Source organism: Cherax quadricarinatus, unplaced genomic scaffold (genome assembly GCF_038502225.1).
Source record: "Cherax quadricarinatus isolate ZL_2023a unplaced genomic scaffold, ASM3850222v1 Contig2311, whole genome shotgun sequence".
In the NCBI taxonomy this organism is placed as follows: Eukaryota; Metazoa; Arthropoda; class Malacostraca; order Decapoda; family Parastacidae; genus Cherax; species Cherax quadricarinatus.
The window spans coordinates 25554-45168 of record NW_027197337.1 but is presented as its reverse complement, the minus strand read 5'-3'; the positions used below and the strand labels follow the sequence as shown (position 1 = coordinate 45168).

The following is a 19615-nucleotide window of genomic DNA, read 5'->3' as shown; positions in this document are numbered from 1 at the left end:
GTGTTAGTTGACTGGTGTGGGTCGCATCCTGGAACAAAACTGACTTAATTTGCCCGAAAAGCTCTGCATACCAAGGGGCTTTCTATGTAATAGTAAGTCATTGATGTCAGCTAGGACTGTATACCTTGTACATGTACATGTGGAAATAAAGATGTTATTATTATTATTATTATTATTATTATTATTATTATTATTATTATTATTATTATTATTATTATTATTATTATTATTATAACATTAAAATGTTTGAAATTTGGAAAGTTTATAGACAAAATCCAGAGAACACAGAGCACGTGCAGACTCTAAACAAACTGAAGAAAATGGCACGTAGACGCCCAACTGCCGGGCGCTTCATGCCAAAAAACTGCCAGAATAGCAAAACAGGTGCCAAATAAATGGAAAAATGGGCATAATTGAAAACCTCCATAATAACAACGCCGAAAAGCGAAACGCCATAAAGCTGAGTCCACCTGTACGTTAACCCAAACAGAAGATCAGAGATCAGCTGTTTCCATCACGCATTTCCTGAGACAGGATTGTTTTTATACTGCACACAGCATACTTGAGGATGCTGGGATTAAGACGTAGATTTAGGTTTATGATACTGATCCCACTGACATAGATCTATGTGAGTGAGAGTGAAAACGTTAGTAATTGACCAATATAATTAAAATAATTACCTTTAACACAGGCAACATCACGTCCAGTTCCACTGACAATCAACCACAGGCAACATCACGTCCAGTTCTACTGACAATCAACCACAGGCAACATCACGTCCAGTTCCACTGACAACCACAGGCAACATCACGTCCAGTTCCACTGACAATCAACCACAGGCAACATCACGTCCAGTTCCACTGACAATCAACCACAGGCAACATCACGTCCAGTTCCACTGACAATCAACCACAGGCAACACCCCGTCGTCTCACTATTTGACCCCAACAACAGGCGACATCACTCCTGTCCTGCTGTTGATCACTGAAGAAATTGAAATACAACTCACAGCACATTAATGATGGTAAGGGCAATTTAGATAACATTCACAGCATATTTAGGAATGTAAGGAAAAATCTTGTGTTCTCAATGTGATGTTTTAATCTAGGTGCGTCTATAGGTTGAGCTCTTGCTCTTGGAACTTCACCTTCTAACATAGATTATCTAGTACATTAATCATCTGTTTGTGAGGTTGTCAGAAATAACTAGTTTGAACTTTTAATCATTTGTGTTTCCTCAATAAATTTGTTCTAGTGTTGAAGAGTATTGCACGGGGAAATAGCACCAGGAAGTACTCTAGCTTAACAGACACATACCAGGGAACACGGGGAAATAGCACCAGGAAGTACTCTAGCTTAACAGACACATACCAGGGAAGACGGGGAAATAGCACCAGGAAGTACTCTAGCTTAACAGGCACATACCAGGGAAGACGGGGAAATAGCACCAGGAAGTACTCTAGCTTAACAGACACATACCAGGGAACACGGGAAAATAGCACCAGGTAGTACTCTAGCTTAACAGGCACATACCAGGGTACTCGGGGAAATAGCACCAGGAAGTACTCTAGCTTAACAGACACATACCAGGGAACACGGGAAAATAGCACCAGGAAGTACTCTAGCTTAACAGACACATACCAGGGAACACGGGAAAATAGCACCAGGTAGTACTCTAGCTTAACAGGCACATACCAGGGAAGACGGGGAAATAGCACCAGGAAGTACTCTAGCTTAACAGACACATACCAGGGAACACGGGAAAATAGCACCAGGAAGTACTCTAGCTTAACAGACACATACCAGGGAACACGGGGAAAAAGCACAAGGAAGTACTCTAGCTTAACAGACACATACCAGGGAACACGGGGAAATAGCACCAGGAAGTACTCTAGCTTAACAGACACATACCAGGGAACACGGGGAAATAGCACCAGGAAGTACTCTAGCTTAACAGACACATACCAGGGAACACGGGGAAATAGTACCAGGAAGTACTCTAGCTTAACAGACACATACCAGGGAACACGGGAAAATAGCACAAGGAAGTACTCTAGCTTAACAGACACATACCAGGGAACACGGGAAAATAGCACAAGGAAGTACTCTAGCTTAACAGACACATTCCAGGGAACACGGGGAAATAGCACCAGGAAGTACTCCAGCTTAACAGTCACAATCAATGGAACACGGGGAAATAGCAACAGAAATTATTCTAGCTAGAGTGTCACATACCAGTGAACACGGGGAAATAGCACCAGGAAGTACTATAGCTTAAACATACCAGGGAACACGAGGAAATAGCACCAGGAAGTACTCTAGCTTAACAGGCACATACCAGGGAACACAGGGAAATAGTACCAGGTAGTACTCTAGCTTAACAGGCACATACCAGGGAACACGGGGAAATAGTACCAGGAAGTACTCTAGCTTAACAGGCACATACCAGGGAACACGGGGAAATAGTACCAGGTAGTACTCTAGCTTAACAGGCACATACCAGGGAACACGGGGAAATAGTACCAGGTAGTACTCTAGCTTAACAGCCACATACCAGGGAACACGGGGAAATAGTACCAGGAAGTACTCTAGCTTAACAGGCACATACCAGGGAACACGGGGAAATAGTACCAGGAAGTACTCGAGCTTAACAGGCACATACCAGGGAACACGGGGAAATAGTACCAGGAAATACTCTAGCTTAACAGTCACATACCAGGGAACACAGGGAAATAGTACCAGGTAGTACTCTAGCTTAACAGGCACATACCAGGGAACACGGGGAAATAGTACCCGGAAGTACTCTAGCTTAACAGGCACATACCAAGGAACACGAGGAAATAGTATGAGGTAGTACTCTAGCTTAACAGTCACATACCAGGGAACATGGGGAAATAGTACCAGGAACTACTCTAGCTTAACAGGCACATACCAGGGTACACGGGGAAATAGTACCAGGAAGTACTCTAGCTTAGCAGGCACATACCAGGGAACACGGGGAAATAGTACCAGGAAGTACTCTAGCTTAACAGGCACATACCACGGAACACGGGGAAATAGTACCAGGAAGTACTCTAGCTTAACAGGCACATACCAAGGAACACGAGGAAATAGTACCAGGTAGTACTCTAGCTTAACAGTCACATACCAGGGAACACGGGGAAATAGTACCAGGTAGTACTCTAGCTTAACAGGCACATACCACGGAACACGGGGAAATAGTACCAGGAAGTACTCTAGCTTAACAGGCACATTCCAAGGAACACGAGGAAATAGTACCAGGAAGTACTCTAGCTTAACAGGCACATACCAAGGAACACGAGGAAATAGTACCAGGTAGTACTCTAGCTTAACAGGCACATACCACGGAACACGGGGAAATAGTACCAGGAAGTACTCTAGCTTAACAGGCACATACCAAGGAACACGAGGAAATAGTACCAGGTAGTACTCTAGCTTAACAGGCACATTCCAAGGAACACGAGTAGTACTCTAGCTTAACAGGCACATACCACGGAACACGGGGAAATAGTACCAGGAAGTACTCTAGCTTAACAGGCACATACCAAGGAATACGAGGAAATAGTACCAGGAAGTACTCTAGCTTAACAGGCACATACCAAGGAATACGAGGAAATAGTACCAGGTAGTACTCTAGCTTAAGATAAGATAAGATAAGATTTCGTTCGGATTTTTAACCCCGGAGGGTTAGTCACCCAGGATAACCCAAGAAAGTCAGTGCGTCATCGAGGACTGTCTAACTTATTTCCATTGGGGTCCTTAATCTTGTCCCCCAGGATGCGACCCACACCAGTCGACTAACACCCAGGTACCTATTTGCTGCTAGGTGAACAGGACAACAGGTGTAAGGAAACGTGTCGAATGTTTCCACCCGCCGGGAATCGAACCCGGGCCCTCCGTGTGTGAAGCGGGAGCTTTAGCCACCAGGCCACCGGGCCACAGGCACATACCACGGTACACGGGGAAATAGTACCAGGTAGTACTCTAGCTTAACAGGCACATACCAGGGAACACGGGGAAATAGTACCAGGTAGTACTCTAGCTTAACAGACACATACCACGGAACACGGGGAAATAGTACCAGGTAGTACTCTAGCTTAACAGGCACATACCAGGGAACACTGGGAAATAGTACCAGGGAACTCCTAAGACTGATAAGTTACATTGAACCATCAGAATCTACTAGAAATAAAAATGAACCAGATTTAATATTCGCAAACAATATGGAACAAGAGACATAACAATCTTGGGATCAATAAACTGTGATGACTGACCTGCAAGTACATATATAAATTAATGCGTGGACAGCCTAAGAGATAGTCAGTCAATAATCCAAGAACTGGCCATGATAAACCGTCAAACAATACATTAGAACCATCCTGAGTAGAACTGAGCCCCACTTATATAGCAGGTTAGGTTCTGGGCACCTTCTGTAAAGCAAAAAATTACTATGAAGTGAATCATAGCCTTATTTTCACTTTCAAATGCATCTAAAAGCCTTAAAACATGTTTACGTCATTATATATTAAGTGATGAATATAGCTAGACCGAAGGAATATATTTACAGTACTTACATTACTTGCCTTAAAATATTCTCGTCCTTAGCTCATAGTGAGTGATGACTATATACACTGTAGGGAATCTTAATAAATGAAGATTGGGTATAAATGATAACTGTTATATCAGCGAAATGCTGTAAAACGTAGCACTGTAGTGTAAAGCACTGTAAAGCATAGCACTGTAAAGTAAAGCACTGTAAAGCATAGGACTTTAAAGCGTAGCTGTGTAAAGTGTAGCACTGTAAAGCATAGGACTTTATAGCACTGTACATAGCACTGTAAAGCATAGCACTGTAAAGTGTAGCACTGTAAAATGTAGCACTGTAAAGCATAGGACTTTAAAGCGTAGCACTGTAAAGCATAGCACTGTAAAGCGTAGCACTGTAAAGCATAGCACTGTAAAGTGTAGCACTGTAAAGCATAGGACTTTAAAGCGTAGCTGTGTAAAGCGTAGCACTGTAAATTGGGGCTGCCTGTACTCTTAATTCAAAATAATTTATGGAAACAGTTGCAACCTGGAGTTTACTGGATTTGGTTGTGGAGTGACCTCTCCATCATCCAGTCCCAGACCATGCCTCCCAGTTGCTGGTTTGATCAACAAAGCTGTTGTTTTCAGTTGCTTATAGTCATAACCTTCACATTATTGGCATATGTTTGAGTCTCCTGTGTTAGGGTTATTTGTGTATTCTTCCAGTCATGGTATTGTGCATATAACTAGAAAAATTTCCTGAACAGTAGGCATTCTTTCCAAGATACTATGTACCCTAAAGGGCCTTATATCACTCTCTAATATATCATTACCTCACCTATGGAATTTGAGCTTGGGGATCTACCACACTCAATCACATTAAACCTTTAATAACAACATAAAGCAGAGATGAATATCAAAATGGTATACAATACCGACAGGTTGGTAAGTAAGACACATAGGCAACAGTTAGGCAACTTTAATCCGGAATGTTTCGCCTACACGGTAGGCTTCTCCAGTTAGTACAGAAATTAGGCAGGAGCAGTAGAGATGTGAAGACGATGCAATCAGTTCATCACCCTTGAAATCGTAGATTTGAGGTTGTCCATCCCTCAGCTTGGAGAAGAGTTCTGTTCCATAGTCTGGAACAATCTGAAGATCAAGTGGCAGTGTGCAGACTTATATATTGTCGGAAGAAGGAGAGGTGCAGAGTAGTAGTAGTGAGAATGTAGCCACTGAGAGGTCACGTCCCTCTCAGATCAAATAATTCTCAATTGAAAAAAGCGGGGGTGTGGATGATCACACACTCCAGCGCCAGACAACACACCCAACTACTCTTCAAGAGCTTAAACTTACTTAATATACAAAACATACAAACTTATTATTATGCCTACTATATATACAGAACATTAAACTCCATTATCAACTCTCAACTCAAACTTCTCCTAGACAGCTTCAACAAAACACAAGCATAACATAAGGCACAGAACACTTTTGACATCCCTCGTGTCCGTCTCACACTATGCAACAATGTAATGCACATAAAAAGCCCGAAGATCTAGAGGCTGGACAAGACAGGGAAGCAGAAACAGGACAACAAGACAGGGAAGTAGAGGCTGGAAAAACAGGGAAGTAGAGGCTGGACAAGACAGGGAAGTGGAGGCTGGACAAGACAGGGAAGTAGAGGCAGGACAAGACAGGGAAGTAGAGGCCGGACAAGACAGGGAAGTAGAAGCACGGCAAGACCGGGAAGTAGAGACCGGATAAGGCAAGGAAATAGAGGCTGGACAAGACATATCATAATTGTTGGTGACCTTAACCAACACCTTATACAGAGGGACTTTAATGACCTTCTTGCAGTATTTGACATGAGAAACTTTTTTGATTTCTCTACTCACATCTCTGGCTCCTCCCTTGACCCAGTAGTGAGTGATCTGGCAGAAGGCATAGTCACTTGTCAACCCCTCGGCTACGTTGGATCGTCTGACCACAAGGCTGTTTTTACGACACTTAAGATCCCAACAGAACTAGGTGAGGAGTCCACACGCACAACCTGGTTATGGGAAAGAGGTAATTGGCCAGCCCTTTGCTCTGAGCTCGCCTCCACCGATTGGAATGCTCTGGATGTTGACAACCAAGTGAAAGCCTTCACTGGACACATCCTTAATCTACAACAAGAACACATTCCTCACCGGCAATATGTGACAAAGCCTACAGATCAGCCTTGGCAGATCAGCCTACAGATCAGCACAGGCAAGCCTGTAGGCATATGGGTGACGTTCAAAAGTGGGCCATTGCTAAAAGGGAGGTGGACACTGAAAGAAAGCTAGCATCAGATAGGGTAGGCTCCAAAACCTGGTGGTCCCTGGTCAAGGACAGACAAGGTTATCTGCTTGATGAACTCATTCGAACTCTAAATCGACAGGATGGGACCACCTCTACTAGTAGTCGAAAGAAGGCGGACCTCTTTGCTGAACACTTTGCTACCAAAATGCAAGTTCCTGATCCAGCAAGGGACCCTCCTTGGCTAGCTGCAAGAACTGTGTCAAAACTGTCAGTGGTGACAGTAAGGCAGGAGGAGGTGCATTTCCTTCTTAAATCACTTGACCAAGAAAAGGCTGTGGGCCCAGACAAGTTGAGCCCAAGATTGCTGAGCAGATTCCTAGTACAGTGTAAATGACCCTCTCTATGGAAAGAGGCAAATGTAATCCCTGTTCACAAAAAGAAGAGCAGAGCAGAAATCAGCAACTACAGACCAGTGTCACTCCTGTCAATCACTGGTAAGATCCTTGAGACAATAATCTCAAGACAAATGACAGAGTTCTTTGACTACGACTCACTACTTTGTGATCATCAATATGGCGTCAATATGGCTGATCTGTTGTTAAACCTCTCCACTTAGTGGCACCAGTCACTGGATGAATCCAAAGTCAGCTGTGTGGTAGCACTGGACATTGCTGGCACTTTCGACCGGGTGTGGCACCAGGGCCTCTTAGCAAAACTTCAAGCACTGGGAATTGCAGGCTTTACGTTATGTCTCCTCAGTGATTACCTTTATGGTAGATCTCTAAGTGTAGTTCTCGATGGAACGGAATCAGCAAGACATCCTATTGGGGCAAGTGTTCCACAAGGAAGCGTACTGGGACCATTGTTATGGAATGTCTGCTTCAACGACCTTCTTCATCTCATCCCAGAATCACATGCATATGCAGACGACTGTACACTGACATTCACTTATCCAAGAGATGCCAGCTGCTCTAAGCTACATCAATCACCAGCTAAGAGCTATTTCAGCTTGGGGAAATAGATGGCAAGTAACATTTGCACCTGAGAAAATGGAAATGATGATCGTCTCTAGGCACCATGATGGTAATGCTGGTGCAGTAGTAAGGATGAATGGGAGGGTGTTGGCACCTGGAGAAGAATTTGATATCCTTGGGGTGAAATCTGACTCCAAACTAACCATGAAGAACCATGTTGTAAATCTTGCAAACAAGGCAGCCAGGAAGCTTACAGCACTTCGCCTTATCTCGCATCTGCTTGACAGTAGGGGTTGCAAGATTCTGTACGAGGCACAAGTACGCTCACACCTTGAGTATGCTCCACTTTCTTGGTTTGCCTGCCCCCTCTCTCATCTGTGACTGCTTGACAGAGTAGAGAACAGAGCAAGACGTCTCATCTCTCGCCTGGACCCATCCTGCATAGGTCTGTCATTTCAGCAGAGCCTTCAACATAGGAGGGATGTGGGTGGCCTTACTGTTATGTACAAGGCCAATATTGTCAAAGTACCACACTTGGATCCACTTTGAGGACAGCATGAAACAAGCTTTTATGCCACAAGACGGGCAGAAAGCAGCAACTTCACTCTGGCTGTACCCTTCTCCAGAACATCACTCCATCTGACATCATATATACCTAGGATGAGTCGAGTATGGAACACATTCGTACAGCATAATGATGTCAACGAGATAAAGTCAGTTGATCACATGAAAATGCTGGCCCACAGATGGCTCCAACTTCATCCTGTTCCTTACTTGTATATCTCATAACAATAAAAATGCTTTCAAATGATCTGATGTAGGTAACAGCTCTTAGCTTGCCAATAAAGTTAGGAATCCTTAACCTGTAAATAGCTTGTCAATAAAGCTAAGGATCCTTAACCTTGTCAAACCCTGTGTAAAAAAAAAAAAAGACAGGGAAATAGAGGCAGGAAAAGACAGGGAAGTAGAGGCTGGACAAGAAAGCGAAGTAGAGGCAGGATAAGACAGGGAAGTAGAGGCTGGACAAGACCGGGAAGTAGAGGTAGAGTAAGACAGGGAAGTAGAGGCTGGACAAGACAGGGAAGTAAGGGCAGAACAAATCAGGGAAGTAGAGGCTGGACAAGACAGGGTAGTAGAGGCTGGACAAGACAGGGTAGTAGAGGCTGGACAAGACAGGGTAGTAGAGGCTGGACAAGACAGAGAAGTCGAGGCTTAACAAGACAGGGAAGTAGAGGCTGGACAAGACAGGGAAGAAAAGGCTGGACAAGACAGGAAAGTAGAAACTGGACAACACAGGGAAGTAGAGGCTGGACAAGACAAGGAAGTAGAGGCTGGACAAGACAAGGAAGTAGAGGCTGGACAAGACGGAAGTAAAGGCTGAACAGGACACAAGACCTACATTGTTGATTAAGATTGGGAATGTATCTCTAGTGTATGTATCATGTGTGTGGTAGTTATTATAAAGAGGTTTATTGATCCTTTGAAGTTCCAAAATTGTCTATAAATTCAATATGAATTCTTAATTGATGAGTAATTAAATCGATTTCAACACTATTTCAGTATAAAATATCAATAACATAATTCAACCCTGTTTTAGTATATAATTTAACATTACTCATTTCTACAGGGTAACGACACGCCAGAGGAATGTAATGTGTGTTACAACAATTATGACGAAGAACTACGACGGCCACGCACTCTGCCGTGTGGCCACACATTCTGCACACAGTGTATTGAAGATACAATAAATAATGCTCAACTAAACTGTCCCAGTTGCCGTGCTGAGCACAGTGCCACAGCTGCTAATCAGTTCCCAATCTGCTACATTGTGGAGGCATTCATAAAGAAACTCAAAGATACCCATTTCACACCAGTAGGCGAAGTGTCAGCAATACCTGATCAAGGTCACACAAGAGGCTTCAGCAGAAAGTTACTGTCTGTGGTACGGGAACAGATGAGTAGTGTCAATAACCATATAAGTAAGTATGAAGAAGTACTGTCTCAGCTGGGCAAGTACCAGCAGCAGGTGAGGGACTGGAAGACCCAGCACCATCAACTGCAGGACAAACTCTATGATCTGATGGAGCAGAACATGGCAGCAATAGAGCTCCTGGAACAGGAAGATACCAGTGTGGTAAATATGACAACAGAAGGAGAGGAAGGAAAGAAGCAGCTGGAAACCATACTGGAGTGTCTCACCATAGTCAACAGTGCGCAGGAGGTTGTCCCAACCATTGTTGAAGCTGATCAGTACAACGTGGAGGCTGAAGACTGGATCCAGAAGTGTCAGGCACTCTTCCCAGATGTCAACACTGCCTACACATCAGTGAAGGTACACTGCTGGAGGTCACTACTCTCACTGAACTGAAAGCAACAATTGTCTTTCATAAACACTATAGATATTTTAACACTTCACCTGTAATACTTTTATGCTTTTCTTTTTTAATGTTTACTTTTTCGATGGTACAGTAGTTATACTTTCCAGTTGCTTGTGTTGTAAGCATTAATTAATCTGATTTTATTTTTTCATTTTTTTTTATTAACACATCGACCGTTTCCCACCAAGTACTTCCCACCTCAAGGACTCAAGATCCACTAACCAGCTTCCTTGAATCTCTTCATAAATGTTACTTTGCTCACACTTCAAAGGCACATAAAGTGATTAAAAAAATTTATCTCCACTTGCTTCTATCTATCATGCTCACACATGCTGAAAGTCTAAGTCCCTTGCACACAAAACCTTTACCCCCCACCCTCCAAACCTTCCTGGGCTGATCCCTGCCCTGCCTTCCTTCCACTGCAGATTTATATGTTCTCCAAGTCATTCCATTTCATTACTTACTTCACTAATATCTGAATGCATTCGCTTTCTCCGTACTTCCTCACTAAAAAATAATGTTGAGTCTTTCATTAACTAAATTTTTTTTATTATCCTCAACACCTTGCTCTTTCCTATGTTCACTTATAATTTCCTTTTACAAACCCTACTAATCTATGTTTACAGAGGGGAAACAGACATTCTTTCAGCACAACACACCAGCCGTATCCCACCGAGGCAGGGTGGCCCAAAAGGAAAAACGAAAATTTCTCCTTTTACATTTAGTAATATATACAGGAGAAGAGGTTACTAGCACATTGCTCCCGGGATTTTAGTCGCCTCTTACGACACGCATGGCTTACGGAAGAAGAATTCTGTTCCACTTCCCCATGGAGGTAAGAGGAAATAAACAAGAACAAGAAAGAAAATAGAAGAAAACCCAGATGGGTGTGTATATATGTTTGTACATGTATGTGTAGTGTGACCTAAGTGTAAGTAGAAGTAGCAAAACATACCTGAAATCTTGCATGTTTATGAGACAGAAAAAAGGACACTAGCAATCCTACCATCATGTAAAACAATTACAGGCTTTCATTTTACACTCACTTAGCAGGACGGTAGTACCTCCCTGGGTGGTTGCTGTCTACCAACCTACTACCTAGAAACAGACATATCAGATCATTTTTTAGTTATAGATACAGCAAATATGTGAGAGATGAACATTTATAATCTAAAAGAGGATGCACTTAGGGAAAGATATATGCAGCAGTTGACAGAAAGATAGACTAGGGAGAGTGTAGGCAATGAGAATGAAGGAGTCTGGCTTAGATTTAAGAATGTAGTGTTAAGTGTTCACCAGAAGTCTGTGGAAATAGGACCTTGGCTGCAGGAGGGAAGAGGAGTGACTGGTGGAATTAAGAGGTAAAGAGTAGTATTAGGGATAAAGCTAGCATATGAGAGGTCTTTACAAATTAGAAGCAATATAAGTAGAAAAGAGTATATGGAGAGAAAAAGAGAGGTTTAGGTAGTGGTGAAGGAATGCATAAGGAGAGCAAATAAGAGACTGGGTGACATGCTATCAACAGATTTTGCTGAGAATATGACAAAAAATATTTTGCGAAAATCGCGTTAGTTTGGGTGGTTTTCATAGTAAACTGTGTTCTAGTGCAGTTATCCTCTTCAAAACACCGTTTTCTATCACTGAAGACCAAAGAACATCACATGGAGACGAGGAGTAACCATTTTATATCGAAATATTGCTGGTAGATTTTGGCCATGTTATGGCTTATTTTCTTCAGTCTAAAGCATATAACATGTTTTTATGTTATTTATAGTGTTTAGTGTATCATATTAGATCAATTCTGATAGATAAATAAGCTGTAGAGTTGATATAAGCGTAATAATGAAGTGATTTCTCCTGGCACTATCTGGAGCAGGAATACTGACAGTGTTCCCAGATGGTTCCTGATTGGCTGGAAGTCTGCAGATAAACTCCGCCTTCTCTTTTATGATGCCAAATAGTCAGTTATTTTTTATTTTTTTTTTCCAATTTGAGCACACATACAGAGGTACAAAAAAATACAGATAAGAGCAGCATGCCAAAGCCACTTATATACATAGCATTACGGGCTGGCTTAAAATTAACTTAAGATTAACTAAGCAATGATGAAATCAGTGATAAAACATTATTGTAAACAGATAACTATAAAGCACAAATGAGTATTACAAAGACAGGTCATATGGTTGCTTGCATTGTTGTACATTCAGTAGAATGGAGTATTCTGTTAGGTAGTGTATTTAAAAAATAATAAAGTTAGATTGGGTTTTAGGTTTAACATTTATGTGATATAATTGTGAGAAACATTTAAGATATACAATTTATAAGGTTCAGTCCTAACCGATATAAGCTGGGAAGATATACTAAGCAACACAAACCCCAACTTATGCCTAGAACAGATTAACTCGGTGGCACTCGATGTATGCACAAGGCTTATTCCTCTAAGAAAAAGGAGGAGTAGATGTAAAATAGAAAGAGACAGGCGCTCCCTTTACAGGCGACGGAAAAGAATAACAGAGCGGCTAAAAGAGGTCAATATATCTGAAATGCGTAGGGAGACACTGGTCAGAAAAATAGCAAGCATCGAACTTAAGCTAAAAGAATCCTTTAGGAGTCAGGAATCGCGGGAAGAACTAAAAGCCATAAATGAAATCGAAAGAAACCCAAAGTATTTCTTCTCCTATGCCAAATCAAAATCGAGAACAACGTCCAGTATTGGGCCCCTACTTAAACAAGATGGGTCCTACACAGATGACAGCAAGGAAATGAGTGAGCTACTCAAGTCCCAATATGACTCAGTTTTTAGCAAGCCGCTAACCAGACTGAGAGTCGAAGATCAAAATGAATTTTTTATGAGAGAGCCACAAAATTTGATTAACACAAGCCTATCCGATGTTATCCTGACGCCAAATGACTTCGAACAGGCGATAAATGACATGCCCATGCACTCTGCCCCAGGGCCAGACTCATGGAACTCTGTGTTCATCAAGAACTGCAAGAAGCCCCTATCACGAGCCTTTTCCATCCTATGGAGAGGGAGCATGGACACGGGGGTCGTCCCTCAGTTACTAAAAACAACAGATATAGCCCCACTCCACAAAGGGGGCAGTAAAGCAACAGCAAAGAACTACAGACCAATAGCACTAACATCCCATATCATAAAAATCTTTGAAAGGGTCCTAAGAAGCAAGATCACCACCCATCTAGAAACCCATCAGTTACACAACCCAGGGCAACATGGGTTTAGAACAGGTCGCTCCTGTCTGTCTCAACTATTGGATCACTACGACAAGGTCCTAAATGCACTAGAAGACAAAAAGAATGCAGATGTAATATATACCGACTTTGCAAAAGCCTTCGACAAGTGTGACCATGGCGTAATAGCGCACAAAATGCGTGCTAAAGGAATAACAGGAAAAGTCGGTCGATGGATCTATAATTTCCTCACTAACAGAACACAGAGAGTAGTCGTCAACAGAGTAAAGTCCGAGGCAGCTACGGTGAAAAGCTCTGTTCCACAAGGCACAGTACTAGCTCCCATCTTGTTCCTCATCCTCATATCCGACATAGACAAGGATGTCAGCCACAGCACCGTGTCTTCCTTTGCAGATGACACCCGAATCTGCATGACAGTGTCTTCCATTGCAGACACTGCAAGGCTCCAGGCGGACATCAACCAAATCTTTCAGTGGGCTGCAGAAAACAATATGAAGTTCAACGATGAGAAATTTCAATTACTCAGATATGGTAAACATGAGGAAATTAAATCTTCATCAGAGTACAAAACAAATTCTGGCCACAAAATAGAGCGAAACACCAACGTCAAAGACCTGGGAGTGATTATGTCGGAGGATCTCACCTTCAAGGACCATAACATTGTATCAATCGCATCTGCTAGAAAAATGACAGGATGGATAATGAGAACCTTCAAAACTAGGGAGGCCAAGCCCATGATGACACTCTTCAGGTCACTTGTTCTATCTAGGCTGGAATATTGCTGCACTCTAACAGCACCTTTCAAGGCAGGTGAAATTGCCGACCTAGAAAATGTACAGAGAACTTTCACGGCGCGCATAACGGAGATAAAACACCTCAATTACTGGGAGCGCTTGAGGTTTCTAAACCTGTATTCCCTGGAACGCAGGAGGGAGAGATACATGATTATATACACCTGGAAAATCCTAGAGGGACTAGTACCGAACTTGCACACGAAAATCACTCACTACGAAAGCAGAAGACTTGGCAGACGATGCACCATCCCCCCAATGAAAAGCAGGGGTGTCACTAGCACGTTAAGAGACCATACAATAAGTGTCAGGGGCCCGAGACTGTTCAACTGCCTCCCAGCACACATAAGGGGGATTACCAACAGACCCCTGGCAGTCTTCAAGCTGGCACTGGACAAGCACCTAAAGTCAGTTCCTGATCAGCCGGGCTGTGGCTCGTACGTTGGTTTGCGTGCAGCCAGCAGCAACAGCCTGGTTGATCAGGCGCTGATCCACCAGGAGGCCTGGTCACAGACCGGGCCGCGGGGGCGTTGACCCCCGAAACTCTCTCCAGGTAAACTCCAGGTCCAGTTATTCAGTATTTATTTGGTTTTGGGTGAGTAAGTGATCTTTGAGAAGAGACTTGAATTTATAAACAGGTAGTGTTTCTTTTATATTTACAGGTAATGAATTCCAGATTTTAGGGCCTTTTATGTGCATTGAGTTTTTGCATAGTGTGAGATGGACACGAGGAACATCAAAGAGTGATCTGTGCCTTGTGTTATGGTCATGTGTTCTGTTGAGGTTGGCAAGGAGATGTTTGAGGGGTGGGTTAATATCAGAGTTAAGTGTTCTATGTATGTAATAGGTGCAGTAATAAGTATGGATGTTTTGTATGGTGAGTAGGTTTAGCGTATTGAATATTGGTGGAGTGTGCTGCCTGTAGTGAGAATTTGTTATCATTCTAACTGCAGCCTTTTGTTGAGTAATTAGTGGTCTGAGATGGTTAATTGTTGTTGAGCCCCATGCACAAATTCCATAGGTGAGATAGGGGTAAATAAGAGAGTGATATAGGGCCAGGAGGGCTGACTGTGGAACATAGTACCGTATCTTCAATAGTATGCCTACAGTCTTGGAAATTTTCTTAGAAATTTGTTGTATATGTGTATGAAATTTGAGTCTATTATCAAGGTGGATTCCTAAGAATTTTCCCTCTGTTAGTTTTGTGATAGGTGATCCGTTTATCATTATGTTAAGAGGGACATCTGTAGCTCTGTTACCAAACTGAATGAAGTAGGTTTTGTCAATGTTTAGAGTAAGTTTGTTAGTCCTCATCCAGGTAGATATTTTCTGTAATTCGGTATTTACAGTATTGGCTAGCGTGACTGGGCTCGGGTGAGAGAAGACGTATGTAGTGTCATCTGCAAATAGTGTGGGTTTGAGTAATTGCGAAGCATTTGGAAGGTCATTTATGTATAGGAGAAAGAGAAGAGGGCCAAGGACACTTCCCTGTGGGACACCAACTGTAATTGGTTGCGCAGAAGAGTTTGCCCCATTTGCGTACACATATTGGCTTCTGTTGCTGAGGTATGACTTGAGGTAGTTGAGGGAGTGCCCTCTTATACCATAGTGTGACAATTTTACGTGGAGTAAGTCATGGTCAACTGTATCAAAAGCTTTACGTAAGTCAATGAAGATCCCCAGTGGGACTTCTTTTTTCTCTATTGCAGTGTATATATGTTCTAGCATGTGTATAATAGCATCATTAGTATTTTTATTAGGCCTGAATCCAAATTGGCAGGGGTTGAGTATGTTTTGGGAGATAAGGTAGGAGTAGATTCGTTTATGAATTAATTTTTCGAAGATTTTTGAGAGAGGGTGTAAGTTGGATATTGGCCTATAGTTATTCAACTCTGTTTGGTCTCCTCCTTTGTGGATCGGGGTGACCCTTGCTATTTTGAGTACTGTAGGGAAGGTGGAGGATTCAATGGATTTGTTAAAGAGTGTTGCAATGATTGGTGATAGCACTTGTGACACTTTTTTGTATATAAAGGGTGGTAAGGTATTTAAATCTCCTGCCTTGTTTTTTAGTGCGTTGATAATAAGGGAGACTTCGTATGGGTTAGTCGGAGCTAGGAACAGTGTGTTCGGGTAGTTGCCGGTGAGGTAGTCATTTGGTGGGGTATCTGAGCTTGGGATTTTATTGGCAAGGTTTTGACCTATAGTGGAGAAGAAATCATTGAGTCTGTTTGCTGTTTCTGTTGGTGGGAGTTGGGGTTCATCTGATTTTGCTAATTTTATTTCGCTATTTCGTGATATCTTTTTTGTTCCCAGAATTTCTGATAGGGTTTTCCAGGTCTTTTTTATATCACCTCGTAAGTTGGATAATCTGTTCTCATAATACAATTTTTTTGCCCTTCTTATCAGGCTGGTTAGGATTGACGAGTAACGTTTTGTTTGGTCTCTGGTTATGTGACCCATTCTGTACTGTTTTTCATATTGGTGTTTTGTATTTATGGATTTGAGAATGCTGGGTGTTAGCCAGGGACTGTTCAGTCTCTTTGCTGTCATCTGTTTAGTTTTTTTAGGGCAGTGCTTGTTATAGAGGTATTGGGTCTTTTTTAGAAAATTATTAATACATTCGTCAATATCTGTATAGATTTCTAGCTCAGTGTGCCGGTCAATGTTTGTTACTGCTGTTGTGAAGTTATTAATGGCTGCCTCATTGTGAAGTCTGAAGGTGACTTTAGTAGTGTCTTGGGGTAGTTTACCAAGAGTTGTTATGAGGAAAGTAGGGTAGTGGTCTGTGGTATTATCTGTAATTATGCCTGATTTTAAAGGGGATATGGTGTTGGTCCAGATGTGGTCAAGTAGGGAAACACTAGTCTCTGTAACTCTTGTAGGTTTTGTTACTGTTGGTAGTAACATACAGTTACTCATTGTGTTTGTGAATTCAGTAACGTGTGGGTCCTGGTCTTGCAGGAGATTTATATTGAAGTCACCTGAGAGTAGTAAGTGATCTTTGTTCATGCGTGCATCAGTTATCATACTTCCTAGGTTTTGACTAAATTGGCTAATGTTTGACTGTGGAACTCTGTAGATGTTTATCAATGTGAGAGGTTTTTGTAGGTACTTGGATTTGAATTTAGCTATTATATATTCCCCATGTTCATCCCTTGTGCAAGTATTAGTGATACATTCTAGTTGGTCTGAGTAGTATATAGCTGTGCCACCCCCTTGTTGGTCTGGCCTACAGTTGTGTATGGCTGTGTAACCAGGAATGGCATAGACATCTGTACTATCAGGCTTTAGCCAGGTTTCAGTTAGTGTAATGATGGACATATTGGCATGTAAGGAATTTAGTAATGCTATGAGGTCATCGTAATGCTTGCTTAAAGATCTGATATTGTAGTTAAAGATAGTTATGTTGTTGTTGGCACTGAGAAGTGCCTTTGATTGTTCTGCAGTGTAGTAATTACAGTAACTGTTTGATTCATTTAAGTCATTAAATAAGAGGTTGGTATCAGGATCAATGCTTGTAATCATGAGATTTGTAGTGAATCTATAGTTAGAATTAAGTATAAAACAAAGTAAATAGTCTTAAGCTAAAAAATAGCACCTGAATTATTTAACAAATGTAAAATAATGAGCTAAGGGACTAATACAAATAAAGTGATGATCAAATAATGGAGTTTGGGAATATGATAGTAGGTAGTACTATAAAGGTAATTTTTTAAAGTTAGAATTATAGTATAAAATTATAATATAAAAGGGACTAATATAGGTTGTGGTGAACAATAAAGTGGTAATCAAATAAATGAGCTTTGGAATATAATGGCAAAATTGTGAACTTATTCTACTTTAGCACCTGAGAATAGCACCTTGATTATTTTAACAATTGTGAATATATAATCTAGGACAGTTATATAAATCTTAAATAAAGGAGAAAATATATAAGGGACTAAAATTAAGTAATGGTAAGCAAAGTTAAATGGACAGATGGTAGGAATTATAATATAAACTTATAATATAAAAATACAATTATATTAAATTATTATATTAAAAAGAATAATGAAAAAAAGCGATAAAAAAAATCCAAAAAATATATTGGTTGTGAGCAGACTCACTACCCACATCACCATACCTGATATAAATGACTATAATTTCTTGTAGAAACGTCGTAGAACATTCATTCTGGTACCATTGTGTTGCCAAAGAGTTAAGCTATTTTTCAGTATATATAACTCAACTTCCATAAATTTTAAATTTTTGGGTGAGCGCGTGCGGAAATTTGCCCTACAGCCCCCAAGACATAACATATGGCTGATAATTCTATCAACATTATTAGGATACAGATTATTGCTGGCATCCACCATTAATATTTATGTTGATGATAACAGTTGCAGGAGACTATCAAGAAGGTTCTGGACATAACCACAGAGACAGGTGCCACAACTGTCCCTGTCCTGGAAGATTCTGGCTCCACCATCATGGAGAAAGTTGAGAGAATTACTGGTGAAATACCTCTCAAGAAGTTAACTGTAAGTTGAAAGTGTTTGTGAGTTTCTTTTTCATATAATACAATATTAATATTAAAAATGTTAACATGATTATTATAATATTCATTGTTATGAATGATTACTTATTCTTTTATACCTTAAATATGTTAACAAACCTTCTATCTAAGTTATTTATTCATAATTCTTCATAATGTTTTGACTGACAGGTTACTCTAATGTTCCTTATAGTTATAAAACTCTCATAAAAATAGACATCGTATCAACTAAACCAAATGAACGTCCATTCCAACTCTTGTATCAGTAAATAAATTGAATAACTTCTCCGCCATACTATTAAATCTTTCCAGCTAGGTACCCCTCCAGGACACTTTAGTAACATCATGTAACACAATCATAATTATGGTGGTACACCTCCAGGACACTTTAGTAACATCATACAACACCATCATAATTATGGTGGTACACCTCCAGGACACTTTAGTAACATCATACAACACCATCATAATTATGGTGGTACACCTCCAGGACACTTTAGTAACATCATGCAACACCATCATAATTATGGTGGTACACTCATCATACAGGACAGGACACTTTAGTAACATCATGAACACCATCATAATTATGGTGGTACACCTCCAGGACACTTTAGTAACATCATGCAACACCATCATAATTATGGTGGTACACACTTTAGTAGCATCAACACCATCATAATTATGGTGGTACCAGGACACTTTAGTAACATCATGTAACACCATCATAATTATAGTGGTACACCTCCAGGACACTTTAGTAACATCATGCAACACCATCATAATTATGGTGGTACCCCTCCAGGACACTTTAGTAACATCATCCAACACCATCATAATTATTGTGGTACACCTCCAGGACACTTTAGTAACATCATGCAACACCATCATA

The 19615-nt window shown here is 41.2% G+C and overlaps 1 protein-coding gene across 1 annotated transcript; it reads left to right on the top strand.

Annotated features, from left to right (window-relative positions):
• Positions 1-668: 668 nt before the first annotated feature.
• Positions 669-18709, top strand: LOC128701028 (tripartite motif-containing protein 59-like; the record flags this gene model as incomplete). Its single annotated transcript, XM_070081317.1, has 3 exons — positions 669-1024; positions 9435-10139; positions 18569-18709. Coding segments are annotated over exons 1-3 (852 nt in total), but the record flags the coding sequence as incomplete, so codon positions are not given.
• Positions 18710-19615: the final 906 nt, after the last annotated feature.